Genomic DNA, 26,727 nt, shown 5'->3' with positions numbered 1-26,727 from the left:
AGGTGACATGGTACCACCTTGCGCCTTTACCCTGAGGGTGGATACCGCCCCTTCTCGGGGGTGAAAATTATTTTATAAAAAATAAATGCACAAATCAATAAAAGAACAAATTAAAAGCAAAATTTATTATATAAAGTTAATAAAATAAGTCAATACTTTTTAAGTTATTAAAGATCAAAGATTTTAATTATTTGTGAAAAAAATGCATGTTTTGAAAAGGTTTTTTGTAAATCACTGAAAAACTTTAAGTTTTTACAAAAAAGTTAATAGTAGTTTAATTCGTATAGCTTATATTCTAAGAATAAACTCTTAAATCACGCGTCTTTCGATTATAGAGCTACAACCCCTTCGCAAGAAAACGACCCCATATTCCCGGCTTAAGAGAGAGTTGTTCTTAAAATAATTTAAATTAATTATTTGGCGACTACATATCGTTTAATAATTTATGAGCTTGCAAAATATACGCATCTCAATTATTGAATTGCCATTTTCTTTCTATAGTGCAGTCACTGAAGGTAAAAATCAACTAGTACCTTCGATTTCGGTAAATCTCCATTTATTTTCACGAATTCACAATAACAACTTGGGGTTTTAGCCTGGGGTATATGTCACCCCTTCTCGAGAGTGAAAATTACTTTATTAAAAATAACCCCACAAATCGAGAGAGGGACAAATTGTAAGCAAAATTTGTTATATAATGTGATTAAAATAAATCAATACTTTTTGAGTTATTAAAGATCAAATATTTTAATTTTTGGAAAGAAAATGCATGCTTTAGAGCGATTTTTCATAAATGACTCAAAAACTGTAAGTTTTTACAAAAAAGTTTTCATCACTAAAATTGAAGCTAATAAAAAATATAATAAATTGCTTACTTGAAAAACCCTTTAATGTTAATTTAAAGTAAGTTATTAGTAATTAAATGTATATTTTTTTCCGCGACTGTTAAAATCTAAGGGTTCAAGCTTAAATAACGGGAAAGAGATGCATTTTATAACACTTAGGTACTAAATATTTGTCAAAGTACTTAGAAATACCTATGAAAAATAAGATGCAGAAAAATTTGATAGTATCAAAATCCGCTCACCAATTTTCGTGAAAATGAATGGAGATTTACCGAAATCGAAGGTACTAGTTGATTTTTACCTTCAGTGACTGCACTATAGAAAGAAAATGGCAATTCAATAATTGAGATGCGTATATTTTGCAAGCTCATAAATTATTAAACGATATGTAGTCGCCAAATAATTAATTTAAATTATTTTAAGAACAACTCTCTCTTAAGCCGGGAATATGGGGTCGTTTTCTTGCGAAGGGGTTGTAGCTCTATAATCGAAAGACGCGTGATTTAAGAGTTTATTCTTAGAATATAAGCTATACGAATTAAACTACTATTAACTTTTTTGTAAAAACTTAAAGTTTTTCAGTGATTTACAAAAAACCTTTTCAAAACATGCATTTTTTTCACAAATAATTAAAATCTTTGATCTTTAATAACTTAAAAAGTATTGACTTATTTTATTAACTTTATATAATAAATTTTGCTTTTAATTTGTTCTTTTATTGATTTGTGCATTTATTTTTTATAAAATAATTTTCACCCCCGAGAAGGGGCGTTATCCACCCTCAGGGTAAAGGCGCAAGGTGGTACCATGTCACCTTTGTTTCTTGCCGTATCCTCTAACTACTGACCAATTTTCGTGAAAATCGATGAAGGTTCACCGAAATTGAAGGTAATCGTTGATTTTTACCGTCAGTGACTGCACTATACAAAATAAATTGCAATCTACTGATCTAAATGCGCGTAATTTGGAAGCTTATAAATTATTAAATGATATGTAGTCGCCAAATAATTAGTTTAATGCATTTTAAGTACAACTTTCTCTTAAGCCGGGAAGATAGGGTGGTTTTCTTGCGAAGGGGTTGTAGCTCAATAATCGAAATGCTCTTGATTTAATAGTTTATTCTTAGAGTATATAAGCTATATGAATTATATCCGCAATACGATATATTTTAAGTTTTCTCAGCATCTTTCTCTTAAGTTAAATCAATTAAAGGGTTGTTTGGGGGTGAAGGGGATGAGCTCAAAAATCGAAACTATATAATTTCAAGAGCTCATAAATAGCTCGTAATTCTGCCGCAAAAACCGATTCAATATTCCTATTTTTAAGTAGTGGGGGGGGCTGACTCAGCCCCCCCCCCCCCACTAGGGTATTAAATTCCTGCTCAGTGGAACGAGCTCAAAATTTTTAGTTTGCGGAATATGAGAGCTCATAAATAGCTCATAAATCAGGGCTATTTGTTTTTTAATTTTTGCAAGTGGGGGGGGCCAGCTCAACACGGGTAATATGGGTTCGTGTTGTAGCTCATTTACAAAGGCGTTCAATGCTCTATTCAGTATTATAAACATTAATATCATTATTTATACAGGGAGGCCAAAAAAAATTTTGAATTAAATTAATTGACGCAAGAAGAAGAATGCATGTAATTTATTTAACTCAAAATACATTCTATTGCTGTCAGAAAATAGAAAAAAATGTTTATTTTGCAAATAAACATTGCTTTTAGCTTAAATTAAAAGTTCAAACTGCCAATAGGTAGGAGGGAGGCTGTTTGTGATTTAATTTAAGCGAAAAGAAATGTTTATTTGTGAAATAAACCTTTTTTTTCTATTTTCTGACAGCAGTACAATGTATTTTGAGTTAAATAAATTACATACATTCTTCTTTTTGCGCCAATTAATTTAATTCAAAATTTTTTTGGCAACCCTGTATGAATACCTAATGATATTAATGTTTATATTACTGAATAGAGAATTAAACGCCCTTTCAAATGACCTACCACACGACCCCTATTCCCATTAACAAAATTATCGATTACGTCATCACGCTCAGATGGATGACGTCACTAGTATGAAATATATGCCAAAAAATTGTAATTTAAAAATAAAAATCGACCTCTTTCGGGATTTTGCTCCAAAATCGTCCGTTTTAAAGAAATGAATTTATTCCATAATTTAGCCCCTCTGTATAATCTACTATAATAAATTTTTCATGTCTTCAATTATTTAATTATTGATAAATAATTAGGTACTTCCCTAAATTTTAATTGAAAATGGCAGATTTTTTGGAAAAACTCGGATTTTCTGAGTAAAATTTTTGTTGAAGGAAATCGGAAAAAAAATAACTTTGTGCAGAACTAAATTACGGTGAATTTTTATTTGAGTGTTTTTGGCTCAAAGGAAAAATTATAGGAGTTACAGACCACTAATTGAAAAAAAAAAGAAGATTTAGGAGTGCTAATTTGTTTATAAATAAAATAACACACTTTCTGCGGACTTGTCATACCCCATATTACTAATATATGCAATCTTAAGATTCGATTTTAGCAATAAAATAGCTGGTAAATAATTTTTCCCAAAAATGGTATTTTTTCGATAATTTTCCCAGACTATCAACAAAATCCAAGAAACCGAAGCGCCAACCCAAATTCTGAGCAGTCTCAACATGATAAGGTTAATATCCCCAAGAATCGCTATACTCTCCGGCTGTCATGGCGGTGTCGAAATGAAATTGCGACTGTCGAAATGAATTAGAATCAGGGCCCTGGTCTACTATTGTTTATCAATCAACAGTCTAATAGGTAGGGAAGATATGCCTGAGATGGCATACTGGCTGAGATGGCATGTTACATGTCATGCGTTTTTCGTAAACTAATTCAAATTTGGTGCCTAGCAGGGCCTATTTTACCACTAGGCCCGTGAAGCACCTGCCTCGGGCCCGTATTTGAATGGGGCCCGGAAAGATCACCAAACAAAACATTTTTATTACAATAACAAAACAAATTTTCAAAATTCTTTCATTTTACGAATAAATGATAACCATAAGAGTTATACTTAAGTAGATAGGCGCAAACTTTCGGTTCAATGCTGTTTAAATGCATTCATATTTTCGAATCCTCAAAAAACTAATAAATGTTTTTAAAAAATGTAGACGCAGAATGAAAGATTACATTATTACCGAGGCCGAATGTTCCTTAGAATAAATATAAAGTTTCTTTTGAATAAGATATGTAGAGCTTCACGATACGATACGATACGATACGATACTTTTTAAGTATTGAGTATTGTATTGGTTATGCCAATGAAGTATCGTATCGTGTATCGATATCGGCAATACTTTCTTACAAATATATCGTATTGATATTGATTTCGATACGATATCGATACAATGCTCGATAAAATATCGACATAAAAAGGATTAAATTTAAAAAAAAAACAATTCATTTCTCTCTGTCTTCATTAAAAAAATCTGTACAAAAAAAATATACAAGAAATAGGAGAAATTACATTGTAACCTCACAAAAAATGTAATCCTTTAAAAAGCTCTTCATCCATTTGTTTACACAAATGAGTTATTTGATACTTTTATATTTTAATTATCCTTTTATTTGTTAGAACCAGCGCTGCTTCAGAAAAGAGCCACTCGACTGGTACTAACGTCATTCGGGCACACAAAATATCCCTAGCTAACCGAGATAAAACGGGGTAAGCACTACTGTATGATTTCCATCATATTAAAATATTTTTGTCTGGTCCAGGTCTTGGAGATTGCAAGTAGTTTTCAATTTTATTTTCAAAAACATCCTGCATGATTTTATCATCCTCCACTTTTATCATCTGATGAGTTATTGGCTTCATCTTCCTTTTCTCTTGCACTAATGGAGAGCATACGCGCTTGTGCGTCTTATAACTCCTATAATATTTTAACTGTATAATAGGCCTTATGCAGCACTCACGCGGTGTTTTATTTTTTTTTTTCTCGATATCGATATTCTCAATAATATCGAGGCAGAAGACTGCAAGAGATTTATTTGTGACATATGTCGATATTAGTGCCTTAATTTCAGGGGTATGCCATTCTACCCACATGTATGTGGTTGAGATGGCAGATGTAATAATTTAAAATATATTTTTTTAGAAAAAAACTATAATATGTACCTACCTACTTTGTTAAAAAATAATGTTATATTTATGTAAATGTTATTCCTAGCACTGACTTTGATTTTTATTACATGTCTAACTCTATCGATTATCGATTACAAAATATTTAAAAAAAAGTAAGTATGCCGGGTAGGTACAACTCGACACTTTGGCAGATATGCTATGGATAGCTAATATAAAATCTTCTCTATAATGAGGATGTCGCAAATAGATACTTACCTATATATCACTGTAATAGTGTAATAACATAATTTCATTCCACAATATGTTATAAGGGTATTAGTAAGTATCAGTGGCGGCTCGTGATTTTTTCAATAGGGGAGGCTATACCTAACTGTAAATTATCTAGACAAATTTGCACTAGCAAAAAAAAATCCGCCAAAAAATCTAATTTAAAGCCCCATTTTTTTGACCATTTTTTATTTACATTTTATAATATCATCATAGTTCATAATTATTTCATAATATCATATCATTTTAAAAATAGTATAATTGTGAAAGTGTATTACCAAAGTTTGTGTCGTTTATTTGTTAACAATTCTATCTCTGTAAGTAGATATGCATATCAAAATAAATACAGATTTGAAGTTTTGCAGTCCATACAGGTTGAAGGTTCACATTGTTTAAGATACTCAACTGAATTTTTTTAATTCTAAAAGCGGCTTACTCTGCGAATGCAAAAACACGGTAAATTACCGATATTTTGCTTTGCATTACAGATATCGGAAAAAGTTATATGAACAAGTTGTACCAAATATTATTCTAATCCCACATACCAAATTTCATCACAAAATTCGCACTTTTAGTTTTTTCATTATACAGGGTGTCCCGGAAAATAGTGCGTTCCTTTAAGGTATGGAGAGAATACACAATTTGGAACAAAAAGGTCCTATACCATTTGTTTCTAAAGTTAACCGTTTCCAAAAAAAAGTTAACATTGTTTTCCATATAGGTAGGCTGTATTTTAATGTTTGGAAATTTTAATAAACTGGCAACACCGTACGCACTACGGAATAATAACAGATAATAAAAACTCGTTTGTGATTGTGATTTACAGTATTTAAAATAATCCAACCTAATAGTAGGTATGGGTATGATGTATTTACTATTTGTTTACTAAAATTATTTTCTTTTGAAATGTATTGAAATACCTATTGCATAATTTTAAACGAATTTACACATCTTTTAACATAAAACACGTCTTTTAACTTAACTAGTATTATGTATTTAGTAAGGTTTAAATGTGTTGAATGCTGAGTATTGCTGAGGGCTTTAACTGAATTACATAGTTTTAATAGTTTACAGTGGAACTTAAATACACCAGATAATGTCTCAGTAATTTGTTTACTTGTGAACTGAAATAACTAAGTTGTGCTTGCTTACTTGAAAATAATTATTATACCGAATAGATGTTTCAAGTAACCTTTCACAAACACCATTCATACGACGAGAAATACCGGCAAAACATTTTGAAAGAAATTATTATAGTATCTCTCCATTTAGTGATCTGCCATAAATAATCAACGTAATAACATAATAGGTAATACACTCACGATTCGAAAACATTTTCGGCATTGACACTAAACAGGATTCTTTAAAACTATCTGTTTACTATCTATCTTCTAACTATTTACATGGGACTGTCTAGGCTTAAATTTGCGTACCGCACATAGTTATCAGATTTAAATTTGCATACCAAAATGTATTTTAATTTTTTGGTCAAACGGTTGCATTTAGAAAAAAATGTTATAAGAGTTTTTTGTTCTAAATGGTGCCTTCTACCTATACCTTTAAGGAACGCACTATTTTCCGGTACACCCTGTATGTAGTCAGGATCCTAAAATCCGCAGAGGAGGCTGCTGGCCGAAAAATCTCACTTGCCTGATCTCCGGGCAGCGTGTGCGTTAAGTGATGTGCAGCTCTTAGGAGACCGTGTCTCCTTATAAACCATCCTTAAACGCTGCTGGGCTACGCGGAGCATTAGCAAGTGAGATTTTCCGGCCAGCAGCCTCCTCTGCGATTTTAGGATCGCGACTACAAATAATGAAAAAACTAAAAGTGCGAATTTTGTGCTGAAATTTGGTATGTGGGGTTAGAATATTATTTGGAACAACTTGTTCATATAACTTTTTGCGATATCTCTAACGCGAAGCAAAATAGCAAAGTAAACAAAACAGTATAGCGTGTGTAAAAATTTTATGGGAAGGCTTAGCCTCCCTTGCCTCCTCTGACCAGCCGCCACTGGTAAGTATAAGTAGTCTAATATTCACAATCTTATTAAGGTGTTTATTTAAAACAGTTTATGGGCGACCGGTTTCGGCATCACAGTTTATATGCCATCGCCAGGCCCTTAAAGAACCTGAACAAGCTAAAAATTTAATATCTATACGTTTCAATACAGTTGGCCTAGGATACACACATTGGGTAATATCTACCTAATAGCCAAAATAACAAAAACTTTTTTCAGATACCAATAATTATCAGTTACCCTCTTACATAATACCTACCTAATAAACTAACCTTGCTATTCATATCTAATGTTAAAAGTTCAAATTAATACAATGTCAAATCTGTATCGGTACTTAGATATCTATTTAATTTTTCCAATACTCAAAGTGTGATAATAAACTCATCTCATTTCATCACTAATAACATTTCTAAATTTCCTCAACTAACAACCCCATTCTCATAACATCGGAAAATCCACTAAATCCATAAAATGAAATGAAATACAGACACACACACGCCTAAAAAAAGCGTGCCAACAATAATGAAGAGCAAATCAGTCAACTCAAATGATTCCCTATGGCTTCCATACCCTTTGTTGGACTATTATTTGATATAAAACCTGCTCACGCCAAACTAAACACTGTCCTCCCATTGGCCTGTCCACTTAAAACCGCCTTCCTTATTGGCCGTCGGCCGAGGAATGCCGTAATCAGTATCGGAAGGCGTGCTAGGATATGCGCACAGTGGGAGAGAGGGCGTGGCTTCAACAGGCGAGGGTGAGGAATTTTTATTTCAGTTGAAGAGTCAGTCTTGCACCGGTTGGAGCATAACGTGATTTTAACACAAAAACGTGAATGTATCGATGAAAAAACCTTTGTCTCATAGGTAACACGGACATGTCTTAGAGGATTTTTTTCAAGCGACGAATCGTGTATTGGTGCTATCTGTGATAAATTCGACGAGATGTTTTCCGTATTAGGTCGAGTGGATTCAGATCTGGAATAAGTGTCGGTCGGTTAACGATGTGTATATGTATATAATGAGTTGTTCTGAAGTTATGTACCAAGCGTATTATCCGTATTTGTATCAAAGGGCTGGAGCTGCTCCGCCAGTATCGGCGCATCCTGTTCCAAGGACAGGACCTTTTACATCTCCTTTTGGAGCTGCCCATCAATATGACAGGGTAAGTTAAATACATCTAACTATGGCTAGTATAAAAATTTAAAATACTTGCTTTAAAAAACTGGAAAATTTTTTATCCACAAATAGTAAAATCCATCCTGTATTCATTGTTTTAGACTACAGCTTGATACATTCCTTCCATTTTAAGGTTAATGTTTCTTGCTGCCGGTCTCAAAACTTTAAAAATTAAAGATTTTTATCAACAATCTTCATCTATCAACGATCATCATCATCATTGGCTCTACAACCCATGGAGGTCTTTGCCTGTTCCAGAATTAGCTTCCATTCCTTTCTACCCTTCGCCTTGGTTTTTCAATTTCGTACTCTTAATTGTACGTTGTCTTCCACCTGGCCGTTAAATCTGATGCTATGTGTCTGCCTCTTTTCCTCACGCCATCCAGTCTTTGGTTATAAATGAGTTTTGACGGCTCCATCTCATTCATTCTCTCTAAGTGGCCCAGCGGCCTGTTTATTTTGATAGATCTACCAACACTAGGCACACTATAAAGGCAGTAAAGTTCAAATTTATAGTGCCTACACCATAATCCGTTTTCCTGCACGCCTTTATAAATATGTCTGAGGATTTTAGGTTCAAAAGAGTCTAACCGTTCTTATCTAATTGTCTAAATATTATACAATCTTGTTGATAATAACTAAACAATTACCAGTTAAGCGGGCACATTTAAAACCGTTTGCGATTTTCGGTAGGGGCCCTGAACTTTTTTTGGGGAGGGGTACCGGGGGTTTTGGGGCAACTTTTAAAAATTAGAGTTACAATGGTGTTTTAAGGCACTTTTCACACAATTTTGAGTGCCATAAAGACATTCAAAACTTATCGTTATTAAAGTATTATTAAAGTCAGTACCGATTCCTACACATTTCTTCGGATCGAAGTGCAGTTCTTTCAGCAAGTTTAATACTATATTTCCCAATGCTTCTTCTGTCAGGACTTGTTCTTCCCGTCTTTCTTGATTTTCACGAATTATTTTTCTATTCTCATAAGCGTCAATGAACTTGACAAAGTATTTACGAATGTTGTTATTGTGTTTGTATGTACCTACCTCAAATTTAGAGAAAGCTGTTCCACGTAGGATACATCGGTCGTTTTGTCAAATGTGACAAAATAATAATTTGCATTTTGAACTTGATTCATTATTTCTTCAATTATGTCTTCACCACAACATGTTTTCAATTGATTTTGTCTGGTGCTACTAATGTATGTTGCTCGGGAAGGGAAGATGCTGTGGATAGGTGTTGTTTAAGAGTCTTATCTCCTGATGCGATTTTAAACCATAACAATTTCCCTCATTGCTAGGTCCAGCATCTTCGTCCAGAAGCAGAAAGCCTCTTAGAGAGGCTCGACCTAAGAACACTATAGGCTCTACTATTGGTCGAAGTCTTTCTCTATTTTCTTGTATCTTTTTGGACCTCTGCTCTGAGAGTCTATCTGGTCAATGACTGACTTTTGCGGGTTGCGATAGAATTTTTGCGGGTTGCGAATATTTGTATAAAATCCAGCCCAAACTGAACGCACTCCTTGTAGTGATGTATTGTCCTGTAATGATGTTTTTTATGGGTTTGTATGGCTCCGTTTTTGCCCATGAGTTTGGCGAAATATGTTAAAGGTTTCGTGACAAGGCATTCGGCTGTCATCGCTTTATTTTGACCATATTTTCTATTAGAAAAATAAAACGCAATACTTGCAAAACAATCCCCTTTTTATGTGTGAAAGTACCAAACAACTCCTTTGTTCTAAGTGCTGGCGACCCAAGTAAAGCTTCATTTCTTTTTTTATTCTTCGTGTGTACGGAATATGGAAATTGATACGAATGTGACGGCTGCCAAGCTCATTCTAACAGTTGGCGCTTTGTAAAATTATCAAAATTTTGTTTTACAAAACGTCCCTTGTCAGTGTTAAAGCTTCTGTCACTGCTTTTGTTCAATTCTAGTCCAGAAGACATATTTATCCCCTGTTTTGTATTTACATATACTTAGGTAGGTACTTATATGTGTTTGAAACTAAAAACATATGAACTGCAAACATTTAAATTTATATTTTTTTAAATTCTCGGAGGGGGCCATGGCCTCCATGGCCCCCTCCCTGGATGCGCCATTGCCTATCACATATGCTTATAATAATTATAATTCAAATGATTAATTTTTTTCCTCAAAATAATTGATAAAAACTAAAATAGTTTCAAAATGATATCCATTTTTGTGGTATTATTGCCTGACCATCACATTAGATATTTGAATTTTGTTTATTTCCTCTGTCAAGAGGCCTACTGTCGTCAGAGTGGACTTCTTCTTCGAGTGTTTATCCGGTTTGGCATTCATTCTGTATGTGGTGTTATTTCTTGCAGCTCTGAATACAAAATGAAGATATCTAGCATCAGAACCGCTTGAATTACAGTATACAGACTCTTTAAATTCAATTATGCGTTTTAAATAATTTGGTATTATGAAGGCTTATTGTCCTGTAATCATTGTATTTTTTGGCCGCCTGCTTTTTAGAAAGAATTATAAACTCCGATCTTCACTACCTATTCTCTGGCTATTGTCTCAGATATAATCTATTTAGATCTCATTTAATCTGATAATTATCTATTTCGTTCGTACGAATCTCTAACTGCACTACATCTGGATCAGAAGCCTTTCCCTCTTTCGTGAAAAGTAGGTAGGTATTGCTGCCTCAACTTCATCTAAAATTAAAATGCTCGGGATTGTCATGGTATTCGTTATTTGCCATTCTTTAGTCTTAGATCTAAGAATATTATTGTTTTTCGTAATTTTCCCATATTAATTTTATTTGTTCGAACCACTGTTTCTAGATCTAAGTACTAGGTAGGTTTTCCTATTAATTTCTCCAAAAAAAGAAATTAATAGGAAAAATGGAAAATGAATCAGAAGATATCGGAGCACATTAGTTCGCTCCCGAGGTCAAAAAACCCTTTTAATTGTGTACTAGTTTTGCTCCGAAAACCGTATAGGTACTAGTTCGCTCCCGCGCTTAAGCGGATTAAGTATTTATCTACTACAGTCCATTCATTTTACATATTCCCAACTGTAAACAAACGCACATGGAAGCTAAACAGGGTCGTCCTGAAGTGTATCTTAAAAACCAACACGCTACCTACAATTTGAATTTGCAGACTGACCAGTTTGGACCTGTAAAATGAGAATCCGCCTCGTTTAGGGCAATAAATTACATTTAACAGCCTCTTGACGAATGAGACGGCGAATAATAACACGTGCGTTTGTTTATAGTTGGGAATTTGCTATGTGAATGTGGTGTAAGTTCTGGGAAAATTAATATCGGCGAAAATGGTATTGTGATTTTTGTATTTTATATATAGAAAATATATAAAATATTGGTGGTTACATATTTATAGACGAGACAAAGGATTTTTTTTAGATTATATTCACTTATTTTTGTTCCTATTTTAAAAAAAGTTTGTGATTGATTTAGAAATTTTCATCTGGTTTAGGAATTTTGTTAGCTATACTTATGTATTCATATTAATTCTCTTTTTAAAAATCACTTAAATAATTTATGCTAATTCGACAATATATGAGACAAATCAAAACAAGTGTAAAAACATCCGTGATAATCCTCTTCCTTGACATAATTAAACAAATAGTATAATATTAAATCAAGATATTTATTTTGCGATAAATCTAAATACATTTGACAAAATCAAATATACTAATTTTATTTTGATCAAGTGCGCTATTTTGTGATGTACCTACAATTTTTTGACGCTCTTGAAGTACCTATGTACCTAAGTAGGGGAGCAGGGGGCTAGTTGTAACAATTTTCATAAAATCAAATATATCTTGACAGCTATTTTCCCAATTATCACTAAACGCTAGTTTAACTCTTTCTGAATAAAATTGAACTGAAGAAAAGTTAAGAAGACTGTTATTTTTTAATCAACTAGCATTTTACCAAAAATAGTGCACTGTTACAACTTACCCCGCGTTTGGGGCTAGTGTAACTAGCCATCTATTGGGGCAAGTTGTAACATTACGAAAATTCGAATTTTTTGGAATTTTTCGAAGAAAATACCAACGTTGGTCCTGTTGAAAGATGTTGCTCGACTTAATAAGGTGGCTTCTGGTGTTCTTAAATATAAATATAGATTTCTACGCATAAAATTGTGGACCCAATCTGGACCAACTGTATAATTTTGATACCAAGAGGAAGGAAGTTGCTTAGCACCGAGTTTCACAGCATACCTATTGGTAAGGCAGTTTTCGCATCTTCATGGGAATTAGTCCAAAATATACTTCGGTGCACTTCAGAATATACGAAGCCATTTTACTTTCTTCTTCGGCTGTAAAAACTATCCCTGGTTTAGTACAGCCCACTTGTAGGCTCTTATTTTTCCTTTTTTTTCCTTGGTTTTCCTTTTTTCATATATCGTTATAAAGATACGTGACACAGTCCGTGCTGTTTTACTTGCTTGCTTTATGCTACATTGATTGTCTAAAATTTCCGCTGAACCTAACTCGTAGACTTCACTTCCTGGCTTTGAGTTGCCCTTTCTGATTTTCTTTTATGTTGTCTCGTTCTGGACTATTCCTAAACTAAATAATACGTTTTTATATTGTAGATCATAGATTTAGTAAGATTAGCTTAGTAAGATTTACCGCAATTTGTAATATGTTACAACAAGCCCCAACGTTTTGTTACAACATACCCCGTAGCACACTTTCGTATATTTATTAAAATAACTGTAAAAATATCTTGCTAATCGTAAAATCGTTAAGCAACATCAAAGTATAACTAAATTTAGAAAAGAAATGAACACCGAAAGATTCATTTTCTTTTAAAACAATAGCGATAACCAAAATTTTATGAGAGTCAAATTTTAAATTACCTCATCCAAATGAAGCACGTGCACAAAACTACTATTTGCAACTATCGGAGGATGACTGGCTAGACGGTGTCATTTGCAGGGAGATGAGAGAATAAAATTGAGTCAGCTAAATTAGTTAAAAACGGTCAAATAACCTATGAAAAAGCCGTGTTACTACTTACCCCTGTTACAAGCCCCTTGTTCCCCTACCTACCTACTTTTCGGTAATCTTTCACAGAACTTCTTATTTTCATATGTCTCAATTTGAATATCTTTTAAAACATAACATATTAGGGTGCCTATTGTAAAATAATGAATTAAATTTAGAATGGAAACTTTCACATGCAATGGTTGCACGCTCAAGTAAAGAACTGTTTTCCGCCCACATTTCAGGAGGAGAGGGTGCCTTTTCAGAAATATAGTTGTCCACTAAGGACCAATTTCTCATATCGAGTTCAACTCCAGTTTAACCTGAACTTTTAGTGAACGTCAGTTTAAAGTCGTCTCAATCGTCTTTCTCAATTCACGTTCAACCGATGGCAGTTTAAACTTGAACGATCGATGCTTGAACACTGGAATTCGGCCGTTCAAAGATTTCTGAACCCAGTTCAGATGATTTCATGGATTACGCATGCGTTGTATTAACACGAAACGCTGTCATAATATAAATATAACCTATTTTATTATATTAAGCCTAACGATAAAAGATAACATTATTTTTGTTTTTATAACATTTATTTATAATTATCAAAATGACTATTTGACTATAAATACTTAAATTTAACTTTATTCAAAAACAGCATAAAAAAGGTAGTTCAAAATGGCGACAGTTTTTTACTTTTTGCCATCTATTGGCATTTCTTGAAAGCTGTAGAACGTGCACTGACATAAACGTGCCATGAGAAATGCATTCCAAACACAACCGAAGTTCACCGTTGAACCTGGTTCAACTGAACCATAGATTACCGCAGGTATGAGAAATCGACCCTAAGGGCCAATTTCTCATATCGAGTTCAACTCCAGTTTAACTTGAAGTTCTAGTAAACGTCAGTTTAAAGTCAAAATCGTCTTTCTCAATTCGCACGTTCAACCGATGGCAGTTTAAACTTGAACGATGCTTGAACGGTGGAATTCGGCCGTTCAAAGATTTCAGAACTCAGTTCAGATGATTTCATGGACTACGCATGCGTTGTATTAACACGAAACGCTGTCATATATAAATATATCCTATTTTATTATATTAAGCCTAACGATAAACGATAACATTATTTTTGTTTTTATAATATTTATTTATAATTATTAAAATCACTATTTGACTATAAATACTTAAATTTAACTTTATTCAAAAACAGCATAAAAAAGGTAGTTCAAAATGGCGACAGTTTTTTACCTTTTGCCATCTATTGGCATTTCTCGAAAGCTGTAAAACGTGCACTAACATGAACGTGCAATGAGAAATGCATTCCAAACAAAACCGAAGTTCACCGTTGAACCTGGTTCAACACTGAACCATAGATTACCGCAGGTATGAGAAATCGACCCTAAGTAGTCATGATTGTCAAAGAAACACTTCACTTACATCTGCATGGATCACTTTCGAAATCGGCATACTCAATCTTGGTCCTGGGACTAAAATTTAGGTTCAATGTTTGACACTCTTTTAAATAATTTAAGGCAGTCACATATGAATTTACTAACTTATTTGACGAAAAATAATGACAACCGGCATAACGTGTCCATTTTCGAGTTCGTGACCTGTAAATAGTTAATTAAAAAAAACTTTTGCTGTATTTAATATATTGTACCGGATCACTTTTTAATAAAAATTGTTATTTTTAATTAGTTGTCTTTTCTAAGAAATGGGTATCTTTTCTAAGAAATATATGGCCGGAGCAAATTTACCTGTGACCTTTTTCTGTAAGGGTATTAAAATTTGAACGCCGCGCCGCCGCCGGAGCGAACTAGTTAGGTATATGTCCGAAGATATAATTGTTACCTAATTATTTCTTCTAGTTCCGTTTTCATTTATCCTTTTAAATTCTTCTTGAATTTTCTTCTTCTTTTTCTTCCTCTTTATAAGCAATTCTGCTTGTTGATTGAAGGATTTATACCATATGGAAGGTTGTCACTCCATCTTTTGCCTGTCGGCCGATACTTCTGACGATTGATGATTTAATTCTTGTCATTTTCACCACACGTGTCTCCTCTATTCTGCTTATGTGGCTATTCCATTATTTTTTCTATTTAGGGCCCATTTTCTTGTCCAACTTCCTATTAAATATTTGCACCTTTCATTGTATTTTATTTATCCTTACTTTTGGTAGTAGGCCTGGATCTGGCGTACCAAAAAAAGTTGATTAATAGCAAGCTGAAAATTTGTTAATAGCTTAACGGTGTCTAGTCGGATAAACTTTGATGTACGGGAACACTGGAACAAGGGAAGTTTAAATTGTGGAACAGGTTACAGGTTTCGAACGTCACACTACGAAAACGTCCCATGTATTTTGTCGGACAGAACTTTCAATTGATTTGTTACCCTTTCATTAAACTCTCATGCCAAAAACAGGCTGCTATTTATTACCAACATAATTTTTATCATTTGACATGTTCTACGTATATCGGACTTATTAAAATGTCCAAAATATTTGTCAGACAGGTAATTTTTTCATATATTAGGTACTTATATAAAGTTTGCTACTGAATAAACTTAAAAACAACCTGCTAGTTTTCTCAATCATAAACTTGTCAGGATGACAAGTTCCACAATTAAAATCCCTTTCCGCACAATTACAACTTCCTCTGTTCCAGTGTTCCCATACATGAAAGTTTGTCCGACTAGACACTGTTAAGCTATTAACAAATTTTCAGCTTGCTACTAATAAACTCTTTTTGGTAAGAGGATCCAGGCCTATAGCATTACGATTGTACGTTTCACAGGGTCAGCTAATCTCATCGTAGACTTTTCTTGCGACCTGATATATGTAGGTATTATTTGATATATCCTATTGTATCTTAGGTAGATATCTTGTCCATATATTTGGCTTTTAATCCAAAAGATTAAAACAATGCAAAGCTTCTATAACAATGTCCATTTTCAATTATCTTCACTCCTGAGCTCCAGAGTGGTCAGCGTCTTGCAGTGGCGTTTTCCCCCTCCCAGGGCATATAAATATGAATAGAATAGGAGGAAAATGTAACTTGTCTTTCACAAACAATACAAAAATATTTCATGTTACCGAATCCAAACCCCCCTACCTTCCCCCATAGAGGAAAATCCTAGGTGCGCCACTGGCGTGTTGTCGTGTATTGGTGTATTTTCCGTCTCCAAAGATCTCTGTCTCTGGTCATTTCTTTGAACTCATGCATATGTCTTTTGCATATTCCTGTAATTTGGTCGATCCAAGGGATTGGTAACATTCTTCTCTAAGAGAATATTTTAGTGCATCTATTCTTTCCGGTTGTCTTAGGGTCCAAGATTCACATCCGTATGTCAGTATTGGAAATATTAAGCAGTTGATCAATTTTAAATTACGGAACATCATTTATTACCTGATCCGTTTTTAAAAAGTTATGGTATTTGCGAACAATTACTCTTTAATTACAGGCAATAATATGTTAGGTTAGGCGTAGGCCGTTTCCTCTGCATTTTCGCAAAATCTGAATGTTTCCCTATTCGCTTCGTCCATTTTACAGATATGATATTGAGTGAGCATTGTTCAGTGAGAACACCTTTTAACTTTTCTTCAGTTCACTTTTATTGAGAAAGAGTTAAACTAGCGTTTAGTGTTTAATTAGTGATAATTGAGAAAATCGCTGTCAAGTTATACTTATATGATTTTATGAAAATTGTTAAAACTAGCCCCCTGCTCCCCTACTTTTGCCATTTGTCTTCAGGCTTACCTATTGTTTATTGTGTATGTTGTAGTTAGTGTGTTTTCGGTAATTATCTACCTTATTGCTAACTAAATTCGGCTTCATTATCTTTACAAATATAATCGCTTATTATATCCGAACGAATGCAGTACCTTGAGTGAGTTAGTAGGTAGTCCAGGGCGCATCTGTTTTGAGATGGACGTTGAGAGGTGACTCAATTTTTTTTGCAGAAATTGCTTGAAAATAACTCAGATAATAATATTTGAGTTATCCTCCCACTCAAAATGGTCCGGAACATTGTTTAAATAATCAAAATGTCAAAATATGAAGGAAAAATTTGATATTTTTATTGGTTTTTTGATTATAACTTTAAAACTGTTCATTTCCGAGAAAAGTTGTACTGACATAAAAGTTGTGTAATTAAATTTGCTACAATATAAAATTGGTTAATAATTTAAAAAGTAGTCACCCTTGTTGCAAAAGAGCAATAATTGCGAAAAAAAACATACAAAAACAAGTATTCGCATTTTACGTTTTTCAACCATTTATGCTACACTTAGGACCTTCATATTTTACCCAGAAAAACTTTATGATATAGTAAAATAACACTGTAAATTTTATTAAGATCAGTTTGACAGATTTTGCAAAATAAATTTTGCAATCCAGCTTTCGCAAAAAAAATTCATTTTTTTTAAATGTTGCAGGACTGAAAATAAAGCAGATAGCAAGTTGAATTTTTTTTTGCTTATAGAAATGTACTGTACCTTTGATTTGCAATTTGCAAAATTAAAATCGAATAATTACCACGGCGTCAGTAAATTTTTTAAATAAACATTAATTTTTGGTGCAACGCGCAGGACAGCAGTGTTCGATTCACACAAGTTGATTTCCACCAAAAATTTCTTCCAATCTTTATCTAATATATTATTTTCTTACTCTATATTTTGTTGTATTTTAATATTTTAATTCCACAAAAATCAAACTAATGTTATTATTGTTTATGAAATATTGTTTAAACAATTGCATATGTTTAAAAATAATAAACTTTTATTCTCTAAGTTAAAATATATGAACAAAGAAAGTTTTTGCTAAAAAAAGTGTAAGTTCAAAGGATAGAGTATGTGTTTTTATTTTGCAATAAACAAATTTATTTATTTATATCGAAATGTAATAAAAATTAAGATGTATCAATCATTATCAAAGGTCATTGGAATGCCCAATCAGAGCAAACTATCCGCTGTCCTGCGCGTAGCATCAATAATTAATGTTTATTTAAAAAAATTCCTGACGCCGTTGTTGTTAATCGATTTTAATTTTGCAAATTTCAAATGAAAGCTACAGTACACTTCTATAAGCAAAAAAAATTTCAACTTGATATATATGCTTTATTTTCAGTCCTGTAACATTTTGAAAAAATGAATTTTTTTTTGCGAAAGCTGGATTGCAAAATCTTTTGAACCGATCTTAATAAAATTTACAGTATTGTTATGCTGTATCATAAAGTTTTTCATCGTGAAATATGAAGGTCCTAAGTGTAACATAAATGGTTGAAAAACGTAAAATGCGAATACTTGTTTTTGTATGATTTTTTCGCAATTATTGCTTTTTTGCAACAAGGGTGACTATTTTCCAAATTTGCAACCAATTCTATATTGTAGGAAATTTAATTACGCAACTTTTATGTCAGTACAACTTTTCTCGTAAGTGAAGACTTTTAAAGTTATAATCAAAAAACAAAGAAAAAATCGAATTTTTCCTTCATTTTTTGACATTTTGATTATTTAAACAATGTTCCGGACCTTTTTGAGAGGGAGGATAACTCAAATATTATTATTTGAGTTATTTTAAAGCAATTTCTGCAAAAAAATTTGAGTCACCTCTCAACGTCCAAATGTACTAATATTTTTACAGATGCGCCCTGGTCTAAGGTACCGATCCGCCAAAAAAGATACCTTTTTTAATTCTTATTTTTTAATTTTGAGTTTTTCCGCCCAGTAAGTTGAAACCCTTGCCACTGCGTTGCCGAGCTAGTTACGTTAACTATAACTATAATATTTGGTTTATTAATAGATCGCAAATGTAATAAAAATATTAAAAGTAGGAAAAAGTTAATGGCAAATGATAAATTTGACTTAATAACAAGTACCTAAATCTGATTTCGTAGATGTAGATCCAAAATAACTAACTTAAAAATAGATAGATATAGGTTGTTTTCAGATCGTGTAGGCTTATGGCCGTAAATTCTTTTTCCATATTGATTGATTGTACTTTCGAATTATCTTTTTTTCTGTCTGTAAAACGTTGTATAACCCCTGCCTTGTCCTTGATCTATTCTTTTTCTTCCCTCTTCTGTTATTTTTAATGCTATGTATTTAATTCTTATTGACACTATCATTTGGTCTGGGTATCTAGCAACTCTATAGTTCCTTCAATATCTAATCACTGAAGTCAAGCTATTTTAATTGTTTCAATATTAGTGGTAGTGGTAGATAGGTACAGTGGAACCCCGATAAGTCGGCCCCGGCTAACCCGGACCGATTTTCATCAGACAAATATTTCAACAATAAAAATGTGCTATCCCATGCAAGATAATTCGGATGGAATTCCCCAGATTATTTTGTGCTTGATATCGGCCCAGTCTCTTAATCTGGGGAAGTCCATCCGAATTATCTTACTATGTATGTAATATAATATTTGAGAGATAATGTGTACCTATTTGTGTAATTTGAACTACGTATACGATAGTAAAAATGACTCATGGCACACGGCGGCGGAGGCAGAGCGACGGTCAATTTCTCGGATTTATCGGAAACACAGGCACCTGTTATTCCTTTATTTATTTCAAACTGTTTTAGCACTGTTTAAAAAAGACTAAAGGACTATTTAAAAAAATTTTAAACAATGGTCTTAGTTTTCCCTGTTCATAATATCATTCCGATTGTGACTGTATTGTGTGTAGTACAGTCTTGTATTGTTTTCTTCCGTTTGCTTAGGTTTGTGTTTGCGTGTTTTTAATAATTTAGATATGTGTCTATGATGTTTTCTTGGGAAAAGGTCTATGATTTCTTTTGGATTCAAATTAGTGTTATTCTACGATGAATGTTGAGTAGCTGAGTAGCACTAAACGGTTTAGTCTCTCCTAAGCTCCTGGTTCATCCTCGATCTCAGATAGGTCTTCACACGTCTTATATACAGTATGTCCCTGTAAGTTGTATCCATATGGAAAAATTTTTTATTATTATTTTTACGAAAAAAGTTATTCTTTATAAAAAGTTCTGCATGGTCCAAAACCCAAGATTCAACTTCAGATCAACAATCAGATATCAAATTTTATGAATCTTATAGGAGGTATATGAAGAATATCAACATAAAACATGGCGTAAGACAAGGTGACAGCCTATCGACAACGCTCTTTAATATAGCCTTGGAGGAAGTAATTAGAATTAGAAACACAGGGCTAACAAAAAAGGCAATAATCCAAAGCTCTACACAAATAATAGGGTATGCAGATGACCTAGGTTTGATAGCCCGTGACAAGAGAAGTCTAGAAGATGCATTGCTAACATTGACAAAAGAGGCAAAAATCAGAGGATTAATAATTAATCAGAAAAAAACAAAATACTTAATAAGTACGAGAAATCAAGACCAAGTAAAAAAAGTTATTCTTTATAAAAAGCCCTGCATGGTCCAAAACCTAAGATTACATCATCAAATAAAAATTTTTTTGAATATTTTTTTTGAAAGCCCCTATCGGGGCTTCACGAACAACTTTTCATAATAGCAATTTTCAATATTGTGAAAAATAAAGCTACTTTACTCTTGAGTGAAATTCAAACTTTATGACATACCTCGTATAATATTCAAAAAATTTGATATTTGATGGTTAAATGTTAGGTTTTGGACCATGTAGAGCTTTTTATAAATTATAACTTTTTTTCGTAAAATTAATAATAAAAAAGTTTTCCATATGGATACAACTTACAGGGACATACTGTATATTTGCTGAGAATTTTTAAACAGTTGTTTGAATTCTAATGACTGAGCCGATAAGCGCTGAAAATTAATCATTTCATTTTTGGCAGCTAGCAGCATTTTGGTAGCATTTTGGCAATAGGGGGTCTATAGCCCCTTAGTTCCCCCTCTGCATCCGCGCCTGCCGGCCAGTAATGCAAGTGCAGTTGTTAATGATTCGTTAAAACTACATATCCCCAATAAATTAATCACTTCTGTCTGTGTTTCGAAAGTAATACTACAATAGTGGAATATATAAAAAAGCAATCGTAAAACGTTTGGAATGGCTTTTAACAATACATTTCTCTGAGCGTATATTTTCTATGGCGACTGATGGCGTTCCGAATCTTGTCTAACACAAATCGGCTTTTACTTTTGATCCACCGTTCTCGTCTGTGGAATAAATATTGCTGCTGTCGACGATTCCACAAACATCGCTCCGAAATTTACATATCTTCTTCTGTGTCGTCTTTCTTCTTCACCGCGTGAGAAACTGTGATTCGTGATTCATTAGATTGATTTTTTATTGATTGTTTTTTCGGTTAGATTAAGTAACCTTTTAACGAATCCTGATTTTGGGGCAGGTATTTTTCGCAAGGACATAAAACGGCTTTCACTGATTTAATAGATTGGATTTATTGCACATAAAAGAAGGTGGAGTTTTAAAGTATGGGAAAAACGTTGTGAGAAAAAATTATGTTATAGGCCTAATCAATGATATTCAAGGATAGGAAATATTACCAAAACATTTTTTTTATTAACTCCCAGTATATTTACAATCTGTCAATTAGGAACACACATCAAAATAATCTAGGGGAAACCCAGTAGTCCAGTGGGGTTAGACGAATAACAGGTCTAACCTTGCATTAGGATCTGCCCCAAATTTTATTTTTCTGATCTTTAGAGGAGGTCAATAGTAGTGTAAATTTAAAATCTCGACTGAATTCCGCTGTTGCGTTAGCCGCCATCTTGATTTTAAACGAGCACCGCTTTTGCTCAATATCTCCGCCATTTTCAACTTTTCAACAAAAAGTATACCAATTAAAATTGTTGGAAATGATATTTTCTATAATTTCTATTATTACAATTTTTTCGTGCGGTCGATATTTTCCGAGTTATGGCGGAAAACAGTGACAGTTGGAGCATAACTAATAAATTATCTCGTTTATTATTAGTTTTACGACAAAAATCTACCTATAAGAAATATACAGAATTAACTTCTACGTAATTTTGATCTCTTTCATTTTTTTGCTAAAATTAATATTTAAGGTAGTACGTATGAGGTAATTGCGCGAGCGTAAGACCTGATTGATTTTATAGCTACTGTTTCTGTTCAATATCTACGCCATTTTCAACTAAAATTGTTCCAAATATGATTTCCTACAATTTCTTTTTAACAATTTTTTCCATGCCGTTGTCACAAAAGTGACTTTTGTTGGTCTGTGTCCATTGAACTGGAAGAACCACAAGTTCTTATCGAGCAGATGCAGATAAGCGAGCAACCACATGTTGCCCTTTGAGCACTCCTAACCCATTTAATCTTTTAACATCGACTTGGAGTCGCTATAAATATCATACAATTATATGTAAACCATAATTCTCGATGTCACCAATTTCAAAAAGTTGCTAGTTTCATGTACTAAGCAGAATGCACTGAGGATGATCTGATCCAGATTGAAAACGTTTTGCAAATCCTTTTGGATTACTTTTAATGTTTTTTAATAAAACTTTTTTATACCATTATACAAACGAAGTTTTTACTTCTGTATGATTTTTTAATTATGGTATACAGCCAGCTACTGGGATTTTCCCATTAATTTTCTTACACTTTTTGTCGAAAAGTTGAAAATTGCTATAAAATCAATCAGGTCTTACCCTCGCACCTTTACCGCATACGTACTACCTTAAATATTGATTTCATCAAAAAAATTAAAGAGATCAAAATTGTACAAAATTTAATTCTTTTCATTTTTGTATAGGTACATGTTTGTTGTAAAACTAATAATAAACGAGATTATATCATTCATAGGAGATTCTGACCAATAGAAAACTACAGAAATACAAATTAAGGTGATAATTTTTGATAATATCCCGTCGTCAAGTAGTGATGAGCAAAACAAGAACAAGACCAAGACCAGGCTAGTCTTGGTCTTGGTCTTGTTCTTGCAAGCTTGGTCTTGGTCTTGGTCTTGCAGCTAAAAGGCAGTCTTGGTCTTGGTCTTGGTCTTGCACTAGCCGGTCTTGTTCTTGGTCTTGGTATTGCTGCAAGAGTCTTGCTGGTCTTGCTTTTTTGGTAGTAATAATTTGAACCAAACAATTTCGAATAAAATGTACATTGAAATAAATAAAGACGTGAAGAATGAAACTATAATTTTTGCTTTAAAATTTTAACAGAATGTAGAATGTAGTTTCAAACGGATACCAATTTTAACATTATACATTCACCTAATGACCTAATTATTTCTCTCTATATAAAAAGATTAGAGTATATTTTTATAATGGTAATGTTTATCAGTAGGAAAAACCTGCATTTACAACCCTTGTTGCAATTGACGTCCTTCGGTTATGTCACGTTGTGTTTTGCATGCTGTCGATACCTGCCGCCTGCCTTCAGACCACGTCTTGAGTATGGATTATTGTTTATTGCCCCTGTATTTTAATAAAATGTTAAAGAAAAACAGCTTCTTAAAGGTGCCACAAATGGTCGGGGACCTTCAATTCACGGATTTTACGAAAAGGGATAAACGGTTTATAGTTGTTGTTAACAGATAATGATCTGCTCCTTTCACTCCAACACTGTAGTATTTATCCTACGAGGGTCAAATTTAAGAACATAAATTAAATTTTTTTAAGAGAACACAAAAATCAAATATTTTTTACTCTATTTAATCATTATTTAATATAATTAACTTTTTTTATAAACTAACTAAAACATACTTTTTAGTAAATACGTACATATTTACCATACCTATTTATAGACCTAATACTATAACATAATAACTAAACCTAATGGGGAGTTATAAACGCTTAATTCTGTAATTTGTTATCTTGCAGTTCTTTAATTTTATTTAACTACATTGCTCTCGTAACACGAGTTATTCGCACTTTTTATTTTCACATATTTTTGGATTGAATACCCATTATGACATTTAAAAAGTTGAAAATATTCGGATGTGGGTAAATAGTAAAAATTAGAATTTAAAACACACTGAAATGATGCGCATGCATTTCAAGTGCGGCACATACTATTTGTAGTACTGGCCCTTTCTGGGGAAAACCTAGATTCTTCCAAATAGTTTTCAACTATGAAATCAGTAAAATTCTTTACGCGTTTGTCATCCGGCATTTTCCCAAATAATTCAACTTCCAACTTTCGTTGATTGTAAAAAATTTATCCAAAAAATAATTTTAAAAATTTCCCAGTATCGGAATTTTTGTCATTATATTCAGAAACTGAACCTAAGCTTTGGATTTTGCGATACCAAGCTTGCCACATTACAATCGACAACCAGTTATTTTTTTATTCAGGCCACAGTGCTTTCACAGCATTGTGAATCCCTTTTTAAAATTTATTATGATATTTTTTGTATTAATTTTAAATTTAACGAACTACATTTTTCCTCGATTATGCGAAAAGAATTGAAATAAGTGTCAGTATTTTTATTAGACAAAAAAGCGAAAACTACTGGTACATAAAAACCGTTTTTAATTGCATTTTTTTTAAATGGATTACCCTATCTATAACTACATTTTTTTGTCTTACAAGTAATTTCAATTGTCCTTGAACTGTCGCCGTTTGAAAACTTGCCTTCTGGACACTTTGAAGGTTGAGAAAATGCAAAACTAAAAAAATAAAGTTAAATAGTAAAAACCAATTTTTCTCAAAAAAGTGCAAGAGTCTTGCAGGTTGGTCTTGGTCTTGCGTGGTCTTGCAAGGCTCGGTCTTGGTCTTGTTCTTGCGAGCTTGGTCTTGGTCTTGGTCTTGCAACCAAAAGGCGGTCTTGGTCTTGGTCTTGGTCTTGGTCTTGCTGCAAGACCAAGACCAAGACCGCAAGACCAAGACCAGTCTCGCTCATCACTATCGTCAAGTATATTACGTCAAATGCCCTTCGTTGCTACGAAAAAATACATTCAGTGACATTAATGAGAATTAATGTTTTAAAAGTTATAAAAGTGATGACTTTCAACCGTAAAATATTTTATAACAACTGTGTGTTCAACAGTACTAATTTGTACTTACATAAATAAATTACAATAAAATTTTGGTTTTGAACAGTTTTATTCATGAAATAATCGCAACAAATTGCACTCTAAATCACACTAAAACTGTCAAAGTGTCACTCGGGAAAAATTCAATAATTTTAGAGCTCTTGTGCAATTACTACTGATAATTCCATAATTTAATAATTATGCTCTGTCACTATTTTCCCCATAACTCGGAAAATATCGACCGCACGAAAAAATTTATAATAAACGAAATTATAGAAAATCGTATTTTCAACAATTTCAGTATCTACACTTTTTATTGAAAAGTCGAAAATGGCGGAGATATTGAGCAAAAGCGGTTCTCATTTAAAATCAAGATCATTTAAAATCAGGAATCACAGCGGCTAACGCAACGGTCGAATTCAGTCGAGATTTTAAATTTACACTACTATTGACCCTATCTAAAGATTGCCAAAATAAAATTTGGGGCAGCTTATAATGCAAGGTCAAATGCTATCCCGACTGGGCTACAGGGAAAACCTATATTAAAGTTTTAAATCAATGTTGGCAGCAAATACAAGAATAAATTTATCTTTTTTGTCATTTTGCAGATTATTGTACTAACTTGGACGTTGGCTATAAAAGCTAAGAATGGCTATAAAAAATTTAACAAAACTTCAATACCGTAAAGTGAAGCTACTTTGTGACACTTTTTTAGGTTTTGTGATAATGTAGTACTTTCGGTTTATTATAATTTTAAAAATATCACCTGAAAGCTCAATCTTTCCTCTATGTTCACTGAAAACTAGAAGGCGCTATATGTTATAGAAATCAAGAAAATGTCAAAAAAAGTTGTCACAAAGTCGCCCCATGGGTGGGGGTTTCTTTGTGACACATAAGTTTTTCTGCGATATTTATATGGAATTCTAACTGTGATACAAAGAAACACCTGTACATTTTTTATAGACAACATTTTAATGTTAAATGGAGGCAACATATTGTGTTAAAATATAAATTTACTTTGGTAGAAATATCTTCTAAAAATTCTTCTTCAAAAGTCAAAGTTTTCACGCCAACCTAAAATCACCTGTTTTGACGATGATCAAATCAGCTGTGGCATGACGAGCGAAGTTGCACTATGAACTTTGGTTATTGTTCCCTAGATAGTGCACATAGTCTAATATTGAAATAAAACATGTTAATTATTCCAGCATTTCTAATGGCTCCGCCAAGTTAATAAGTTTAACTTTAGAGGCCACTGTCACAAAGTAACCACATGTGTCACAAAGTAGCCTCACTTTACGGTATGCGTTTTTTGCCTATAAGATAAAAAGTAATACCTATTTCTTGATTTTCGATGTC

The 26,727-nt window shown here is 33.0% G+C and overlaps 1 protein-coding gene across 1 annotated transcript in view; it reads left to right on the top strand.

Annotated features, from left to right (window-relative positions):
- The first annotated feature begins 8,024 nt into the window (after window positions 1-8,024).
- Window positions 8,025-26,727, top strand: part of LOC126881301 (protein vestigial) — a 266,771-nt gene continuing 248,068 nt past the window's right edge. The window contains exon 1 of the mRNA XM_050645503.1: window positions 8,025-8,414. Coding sequence (XP_050501460.1) covers window positions 8,262-8,414 — 153 coding nt within the window. The 5' untranslated portion in view covers window positions 8,025-8,261. The remainder of the gene's footprint in view (window positions 8,415-26,727) is intronic.

The sequence above is a fragment of the Diabrotica virgifera genome, chromosome 3, assembly GCF_917563875.1.
Source record: "Diabrotica virgifera virgifera chromosome 3, PGI_DIABVI_V3a".
Lineage (NCBI taxonomy): Eukaryota > Metazoa > Arthropoda > Insecta > Coleoptera > Chrysomelidae > Diabrotica > Diabrotica virgifera.
The sequence above is the reverse complement of the archived record's forward strand: the minus strand, read 5'-3'. Positions and strand labels throughout refer to the sequence as shown.